Here is a 9,148-nt window from a genome sequence, read left to right on the forward strand (position 1 = left end):
CCCCTAGGGCAGAGGGCAGCAGGTAGGGAAGGAGAAGATGACTAGGGCAGCCTTATCTTCATTTATTTCAGAAGCAGCAGGATTAATATCATTGTACAGATTCAAATTGTAGCTAAAACACCCATCCAACTGGACTGCTCAGAAACATTATCTCTGTCATTACTGCAACGTCCTGCCTGTACAGAATCAAACTCAAATCAGGAAGGCTCACATGGTCTGGAAAAATGGAAAAATGCCTCTGCTACTTAGGCCATCACAATTACTGCTATATTCATAGCTTCCAAGACTGCCTGGACTGCTCAGCATTAGGAAGTTCTTGGCTTGGAGGCCACAGATAGATTATGTGACTCTTTGTTGAATAAGGGTCACCTTGTGTTGGGCACACCCTGCCAAACACTCCCAGCAGCCATCCCTCCAAAGTCTTGCCACTAATGCGGGGCACTGCCCGAGAGTTGAGCATGAGCTCTAGCGCCAGTTTAATGTCTCCCTGTCCCAAACATACACAACAGTACACTCTTTCATGACACGGAGCAAAATCTCCCTCTGGGATCATGTAACTCTCAAAGGCATGCCCTTTCACGTCCTGTGCACAAAGCACACTGCGACACATCTCTAACTACCTTAGGCACTTGTACGAAGGTGTCACACAGCTTCTGATTTGGAGCTGGGGAAAAAAAAATCCCTGAGCCTAAGACATACTAAGGACCTGACTCCTTTGGAAAAGACAAAAAAGGAAAATACAGAAAGCAAAACAAAATAATGGTATTTTTTAAAAGCTTCCCAGTCACATACACATTCAGTTTAGGTATTATATTTACTTTGAGGAAATTGTTTTGTGGCTTAAAACAAGTTTAAAAGCCATTGTTGCAGGCCCCCCTTCTCCTCTGAGAGAGAGGAAGAAACAAAACTCCAGGAGAGGGGAATGACTGACTGAAGATATCACAGAAATTAGGGCAAAGCCTGGACTGAGCCCAGGCCCCTGACTGCCAGACCAGCAAGCGACCTTCAATGTCTTCTAACACCCACCCCTGAGCTCATCTCCCCAGAGAGAAAGCCTCTGGGCTCCTCCAGCAGCCATTCAGTGAGAATTGTTCAAAGCACCTTCCTTCGGTAAGCTGAGACCTGTCCATGGGCACTTTTGGGTGGATTCAAACATGCTGATTCCTTCAAATCTCCTTGGTCTGTGGAAGTATATCCCCAACCCCCACCATTTGAAGAAACAATCTTTCCCTTGCTTAAAATCTCTGTAATGACCTTGCTGAGGCTAGAAAGTGCACCCCACAAATATGTTTAATCAGTTATTTTTCAATAAATAAATAAATAAAATAAAAGGAAATGCCTCAGCTCACCAAGATCCACTCCCACCATCCCTCCTTACCTCCAGGCTCGCAGGAAGAGTCAGGTCCCAGCATAGCCAGGGAGAGAACTGTCAAGTCAGCTCCTAGAGGAGATAGACCCAAAGGAAAGCAAGACCTTGCTAATGTGTTTGAGAGAATATGTACTAGTGACTCTGCCTTTCCAGCCCCCCACCATACTTCTGCCAGCACCACTCTTTGGGGGCTTACAGAACTTACAGGGTTTATTTCTCATCTTGCTATCTCACACAACATTGCTTTTGACCAACAAACATGTTTAACCGTGACAGAAGTGCAGCAATGGATTCATATACCATATCACCTGGAAGAAGCTAGCCTGACAGAATTGTGGAACAGCCTACCAAAGACTGAATAATAACGACAGCTGAGAAACAGCTACCTGTGAGACTGGGATGCTGTCCTTACAGGATGCAGTATAGTCAGTCTATAAGCGAGCAATGAATATATGGTGCTGACTCCCCCGTAGCTAGAATACATGGTTCCAGAAACAAAGAGGTGGTAGTAGGAGTCACACTGTGTGAGGAAGCAATCACAGCCATGTCTTGGTATACATGTTGCTAGAGAAGTCTTGATAGTTGGCTCCTAAAAGACTCACAGGGTTGCACTGCCATGGTAAATTCACACAGACCACTAATTCTCAGAGTTTTAGGTCAGAGAGCTAATTCCACATGAAAATCACATCAAATCAGAGCCATATATTAGGCTGGACTCATATGAGCCAAGATTAGGAGATGATGATAAAACCAGATCACCATATTTTAGGTGAGAAACTATTGCCACTGTCCTGGACAACTCAGGTTCTCTGTATGTGATCATCTCACTCCTTGTAGGCAGACCTGCAATGCAGGAAACAACGCGTGATGAAATGTTGCTTAAAGATCAAGGAATCAGATCCAGAAGCGCTGAGCACAGTGTGTTTGATGACATCCAGCTAAACCCAAGGCTCCATCTCAAAGGGATTCTCTTGTCAATTCAGGGGCTGTGGTCTATTGGCTATTGCTCCACTACATCCATATTTTGGCAGAAAATTCTAGTGCTCATCAGTATCTCTCTTTTTTTTTTTTTTTCCAGAGGCCTATTGCTGGATTACATTTCTCATCCACAGATTCAGGAATCTCAGTGAACCCTGGATAGGACAAAGATGAGTACAAAGAGAGCCACATCTAAGCACATCATAGTCAAATTGGTAAAAATCTAAAAGAAAAAGAAAAAGTTGAAAGCAGACAGAGGGGAAAAGATGCATTAGGTAAAACAATAATAAAAATAACTATGAGTTTCTCATCAGAAATAATGGAAATCAGGAGACAGTAAAAAGACATTTTTAAAGAGTCAAAAATAAGAAATAGGCAATCCAGGCCAGAAATGTCACCTTACTATAAACTACATTTCCATAGGTACTTGGGAATGTTTCTGAATTTTCTATTCTCTTTCATTGGTCTGTTCATCTATTCATAAGTCAGCACCACGCTGTTTTCAGGAAAGAAGTTTTATAAGGTGTTTTTAATATCCCATAAAACTAATCTTCCTTACTCCTATTTTTGTGTGTGTCTTTTCTAGTTATTTTGCATGTTTATTTTCCACATGAATTTTAGAAATTGTCTCGAACTTGTGAACTCTAGGAGAAAAACTTGTTAGTATTTTTATTGGAACCACATTGAATTTATATATTAGATTGGGAAGAATTGGGATCTTAATGGTGTAGATCCATCCTATCCAAGAACTAGTAATATCTATTTCTCAAGTTTGTTTAGGTGTTTTTTTAGGAATATTTTAACATTCTTCTCAAATAGGTTTTTCATAATTCTGGTTAAGTTTTTTCTAAGCATCTTATATTTTTTGTTGCTATTGTAACAGATTTTCTTTTCAATTATATCTTCAGACTGTTGCTTGTATTTTTGAAGACTATAGATTTTCTTTTAATTTTGAAACAATCTAAAGTTTACAGAAAAGTTGCGAGTACAGTAACTTTTGTCTTCTTGAACTATTTAACAGTAAAGTTACTGACATGATGCTCTATTGCTTCCTAAATACCTTAGGATGTAATTCCTGCAAACAAGGATACTCTCTCATACAACCACAATATAGCCATCAAACTCACAATGATAACATTGATACCATCAATACCCTCTAATCCGCAGTGAGAAAACCAGCTCATTAACCTTAAGATATTTACTTATTTGAACTAATTTCCAGAGGGATTTATATAACAAATCTTCCATCACCACCACCCCTCTTCTCCTACTGGGTTCCCTCCTTCTTGCACCCAGGCTCTGCCACTCCACAGCAGGCAGCCCCTTCAGGCCAATGTCCGCCTCACTGTACTCAACCTGCTCTGACAAATCGCACCAGGCTGCCCCCCTGTAGAGGCTCCTGTCACACCACTTGATCTCCGATACTGCGCATTAGATCAGCCCCTTGCATGAATGTCTCCCTCAGCCCAGTTGGGCTTCCACTCCCTCTGCTGGGCTGCCCTCCCATGAGGATACCCCCCTCAACTCACATGTATGCTCACACCCCAAGCCCGCGGCCCTGCACAAGGTGCCTAAGCCCGTGTGGCCTAAGGAGGGTGCCCACATTGGAAGGAGGCCTGGCGCAGTGCCGTCCTCCCTGCTCTGTGCCAGGCTCACTGTTGACAGAGTGCTTTGTTTCTTTAACTAAGATTTTGTTGTTTTTTAAGAGAATTGGGATCGGGCCGGCCCGGTGGCGCACTGCGCTAGTGCGCCGCTTGGGAAGTGCGGCTGCGCTCCCGCCGAGGGTTCGGATCCCACATACAGACCGGTTCCACTCACTGGCTGAGCGAGGCGTGGGGGCAACACCGAGGGTTGCGATCCCATTGCCGGTCCCGGTCCGGTACGGGGGCGACACTGAGGGTTGCGATCTGTTGCCAGACATGGAAAAAGACAAAAAAACAAAAAAAAAAGAGAATTGGGATCAAGATGTTTAGGACCAACAACGTTTTCAAGTCCATGACTCTCTTCTTTTTTTTCTATTATGGGGAAATCATTAGGCTAATTTGTTTAGCAAAGGGTACAGAGATATCAGAAGTGTAGTTCTCTGGACAGTGGCCTGAGAATACTGCTTTGGTTCTCTGGCACTGGTTCCCAGTACATGTGACATCAGTAATACATTAAAGAGAATATCTTTTGGGAGAACCAACCCTCTTCCATTTTCAGTACACACGGTTTGGACAAAGCAGACCTCAACGTATCCAAAGGCTATAACCTAGGCTTAGGCTGATCCGTGGTTTCAACTCCTCTAACCAATTCCACATGTACCTGAAGCAGTGTGGAAGGTTCAACCTCCTAAAATGACTGCCACTGTTTATCTCCATCCCACCAGCTCTTCTTCCAACATGACTTCCATACTCCTCCCACTGAGAGGCAGGGTCCATGTTCCTCCCTGTCTAATCTGGGTGGGGGCTTTTGATTGCTCCAAGCAGTGGATTATGGTAGAAAGGATATCGTATGACATCAAAGCCCAGGTAATAAAAAGGACACAGCTCTGCCTGGCTTGCTTTCTGGAGAGCTGCTCACTCAGGGGAAGCAAGCCATATGGCCAGGAGACTGAACAATTCCAGCAGTGAGAGAGCATGGCCAGGAAACAAAGCCCCAGCCACCAGCCAGTGTCAACAGCCAGATGTGTGGGTGAGTGAGCCTCCACATGACACTGGTCTCCAGGCCTCAAGCTGCCCCTGCTTGCACTGAGGGGAGCGGAGACAAGCTATCCACACCAATGCTGACCAAATTTCAGATTCGTGGGCAAAATAGACATTGCTGTCTTTTTAAGCCACAAAGTTCTTTAGTAGCTGAAATACACCCTCTTCAGTGTGACTCCACACCATCCTGCCCTCCCCTATGACCATGGCCCTTACCGTCCCTGTCTAATCACTGATGTTGTCTCCTCCACCAGGGCCAAGGAGTCTCGTCTCCAATATCCCTGAGTCTCACACAGAAAAGGGCTTCAATAAGTGATCATCCTGATGGTCTAAAGAGAGCCAAGGAATTGAAGACCTTCTTGATCTATCATAATGAGACTCAGCTTTCTGAGGCTCAAGGACACACTGCTGGCCAATGCAGCATCTCCAACCACCCCAACATGTGGCTTTGGGTTCCTGTTTTCTGTCGGTGTGGTCAGCACCGAGTCAAGAGCTGTGGGTGCTTCTGTGCTGACTGATAGATAAGTTCTTATACAACTCAAGCCCGAGGACTTGATCAGACAGTGATATAAGGCTGAGGTAGTCTTATACGATAAGCCCCGCAACAACTGGGGGTCAGAAGACAAGGAGGACTCACCAGCAGCTCTCACCTGGGCAACCATCTGGGACGATGCAGCTGATCCTGCTCCTGTTGGCCTTTCCTGTGTGCCTTTGGGCCGAGGCAGGTGAGTGACCATCCCTATCAACAGAGATCAACCACATCCCACAGCACTGCTCAGGGGCTACACTCAGACACATCTTGGCCCTGGCCCATCTCCAGGAACTTTCTGAACCCCAGGTCCAATCTCACCCAAAGACCAGCAGATCTGATGCTGGGCAGAAACTCAGTAGGAATAGCAGGACAGAAAGGATGCTCTGCATAAGGGCTGGCAGGTACCACCTCCTCTCCAAGCCTTACCCTTGCTATCTGGAAAGTGGGGTCTCACAAAGAAATCCAGAAGAATGATTTAAGCTGGGAAGTAAAAATAATTAATTCCCCTAGAAAAAAGCAGCTTGGAGAAAGGGGCTGGCTTTTATAATCAAGGTAAGGCCCACCAAATTTCTAACTCAATGTCTTAAAATCTACCCTCAGTCTTTACTTCCTTCTCCAAATGTCATTCCCATGCTGCCCAGCAAAGAAGCCTAAGACCCATTTGGTCCAGAGTTGGTGGCATTCTCCTCCCCTTAACACTTATTTTTGCCTTGATTCAGCCTCAAGTACTTTCTGGTCATTCTTCAGTTACGGATGGGAACAGTGACTTTGTCAGGACCCATCTGCCCTGTTGCTCTGAATCCCACCAGCACAACCCCAACCAACACTCACCCAGAGGCCCCTTGGGGGCCATTCCTTCATGCAGCCATGACCTTTACTGGGCACCCACATTGTGTCAGGCTCTAGTAGATGCAGACCAAACACAACTCAGCATCTTGAACTCGTGTTACAAACCAGCAGCAGCACAGTGGGGTGTGGGAAACAAGAGCAGAAGGAAGATCAAAGGAGATTCAGAGAAAAGATTTTCCAGGATCTGTGGGGACTTCTCTGCTTGTTCCAAGCAAAAACATAAATGTCTGAGCAGGAATTAAGGGGCAAAGACTGTCCTTCTCTTGATCAGAGGGAGAATGTGAGTCTTGTGTGTCTCTTCGCAAGCCAGGAATGCTGTCGAAAGAACCCACAGGACCCCCTTCTTGGTTGCTGCTGGCTATAGCAGACCTCACTATCCACCACCCCACCCAACTATTTCCCTCTCTGTTCTAGTTTATGCTGGTCTTCCCTCCCTCAGCTTTTGGCTCCATGAGCACAGAGACAGGGGAGAATTTTTCTTTCAGGGAAAATCATCGGGGGTCATGAGACCACGCCTCATTCTCGTCCCTACATGGCATTTCTTCGGTTCCAGGCTCTGGAGAAAATGGGACAGTGTGGGGGCTTTCTTGTGCGTGAGGACTTTGTGCTGACAGCAGCTCACTGCTGGGGAAGGTGAATGCATGCCTGGACCCCCACCCTTCTGTAGGTACCCCAGGGGAGTCCCTTTTTTAGAGCCTACAAATCTGGACCACCTAGTAACACAGAAGAACTCCTTGGAGGACAAGTAAGCTTTAGGAAGACAGGGGCAGATCAATGCAAGTGGCTTGTTGAAGACAAAAGGAGCACCCTGATCAAAGGTGGATGGGAAGGAGGCCGAGGTCATGCCCTGGAGCACAAAGTGCAAATTTGAGACACTCAGAGTTTTGCATGGAGAGAGTCAAGCTCTGTGCATGGCTGAGCACCTGCATCTGCTCCAGGAGCTGCCACCCAGCCCTGGCTGCCCAGAAGCAGAGGGCACAGACATGCTCAGCCCCAGACCCCAGCCCCTGTAATTCCTCTCCACTCTAGCCCTGCCCTGCCCTGCCCTGGCTGTCCTTTTTCCTGCAGGCTTCTGGGCTGTATCTCCTGTGACCTTACCTCTCTCTCTGCAGCTCAATAAATGTCATCCTGGGGGCCCACAACATCAAGGAGCAGGAGAAGACCCAGCAAATCATCGCTGTGAGAAGAGCCATCCCCCACCCAGCCTATAACTCCAAGAACTTCTCCAGCGACATCATGTTACTGCAGGTGAGGCATATCACTCCACTAATTCTCTTGCACATTAATCCCAGGGTTTTTGCATCTCCATGATCTCTTTCCTTGTCCCTCCCTCCCAATATAACCCTTCATTTGTCCCACGGCCATGGAAGAGGCAGCCACATAACTGTCTGGAATCTCTGTGGGCCACTGGTAGAGTAGAATTCCCATCCTCTGCCTTCAGCTGAAGAAGAAGGCCAAGCTGACTGCCGCGGTGGGCATCCTCAGGCTGACCAGGAGGAGAGCGCGGGCGACACCGGGGATGGTATGCAGTGTGGCCGGCTGGGGGAACGTCAGCATGGACAAGTCCACAGTGAGGCTGCATGAGGTAGACCTTGAAGTCCAAAGCGACCAACAATGCATGTCTCGCTACAAGCATTACAACCACGCCACCCAGATATGTGTGGGGGACCCAAAAAAGAGGAAGACTTCTTTCGTGGTGAGAGCACCAGCATGATCCATTCCCAGGTGTGGGCACAGCAGAGCTTCGAGGAAACCCACGGCAGTAGGAACTAGACATATCCTTATCTACTCAGCCTTTCCACCAACCCAGTCTCTGATCCCTTCTTCCTGGAGGAGAATGGGAGACTACCCCACAGCCACTTTATGGGTGGAGGCTCCCGGGGGGGCAGAGACAAGTCCAGCCTAGGTCTACTAGAGGGAATTGTCAGGTCCAGGCTGGAGCCCCCGGAATGAGGGAGGGGATAAGGGCTGCCCTGGCCTCACACGCAGCCCTCACCAGAGACAACCCATCCCCAGGGAGGTGGGGAGGAGGAGGGCCAGGAGGTGGGCTAGGAGGAAGCCACCCACCCCCAGCTCAGTCCTTCCTCTCTCTGCCCACAGGGGGACTCTGGGGGCCCCTTGGTGTGTAACAACGTGGCCCAGGGCATTGTCTCCTTTGGAAAAAAAAATGGAAAACCTCCATGTGTCTACACCAGGATCTCAAGCTTTCTGTGCTGGATAAAAAGAACAATGAGACACTTTAAACTTCAGGGACCAGACTGAGGTGCACCTGGATTGATCCCTCCATCTTCTCTGGGGCAGAGGCCAGAAGAGCATTGGATGGAGGGGTGGAGGGGAGGCTGCCAGGGACTTAATAAACTTCCATCTTTATTACGATGAACAGACTGTCTTTTTTTTTTTTTTTTTTTGTCTTTTTGTCTTTTTCCGTGTCCGGCAACGGATCGCAACCCTCGGTGTTGCCCCCGTGCCTCGCTCGGCCCGTGAGCAGGAACCGGTCTGTATGTGGGATCCGAACCCTCGGGCGGGAGCGCCGCCACGCGTCCCAAGCCGCGCACTATCCAGTGCGCCACCGGGCCGGCCATGAACAGACTGTCTTTTTTTTTTTTTTTGTCTTTTTGTCTTTTTCCGTGTCCGGCAACGGATCGCAACCCTCGGTGTTGCCCCCGTGCCTCGCTCGGCCCGTGAGCAGGAACCGGTCTGTATGTGGGATCCGAACCCTCGGGCGGGAGCGCCGCC

The 9,148-nt window shown here is 47.9% G+C and overlaps 1 protein-coding gene across 1 annotated transcript; it reads left to right on the plus strand.

The window, feature by feature from the left end:
• The first annotated feature begins 5,660 nt into the window (after positions 1-5,660).
• Positions 5,661-8,674, plus strand: LOC103591212 (mast cell protease 3-like). The gene is made up of 5 exons (XM_008573613.1): positions 5,661-5,756; positions 6,898-7,045; positions 7,525-7,660; positions 7,854-8,108; positions 8,513-8,674. Exons 1-5 carry the CDS (start codon positions 5,702-5,704, stop codon positions 8,672-8,674), a joined length of 756 nt encoding a protein of 251 aa, XP_008571835.1. The 5' UTR covers positions 5,661-5,701.
• The last annotated feature ends 474 nt before the right edge of the window (positions 8,675-9,148 follow it).

Source organism: Galeopterus variegatus, unplaced genomic scaffold (genome assembly GCF_000696425.1).
Source record: "Galeopterus variegatus unplaced genomic scaffold, G_variegatus-3.0.2 Scaffold940, whole genome shotgun sequence".
In the NCBI taxonomy this organism is placed as follows: Eukaryota; Metazoa; Chordata; class Mammalia; order Dermoptera; family Cynocephalidae; genus Galeopterus; species Galeopterus variegatus.

What these genes read in the sequence shown, in the direction of transcription:
- LOC103591212 (XM_008573613.1), top strand. Translation starts at nt 5,702, where the DNA reads ATGCAGCTGATCCTGCTCCTGTTGGCCTTTCCTGTGTGCCTTTGGGCC. An exon ending in GTGCCTTTGGGCCGAGGCAG is followed by an intron (nt 5,757 to 6,897) that starts GTGAGTGACCAT and finishes TTTTTCTTTCAG; the next exon opens with GGAAAATCATCGGGGGTCAT. An exon ending in GCAGCTCACTGCTGGGGAAG is followed by an intron (nt 7,046 to 7,524) that starts GTGAATGCATGC and finishes CTCTCTCTGCAG; the next exon opens with CTCAATAAATGTCATCCTGG.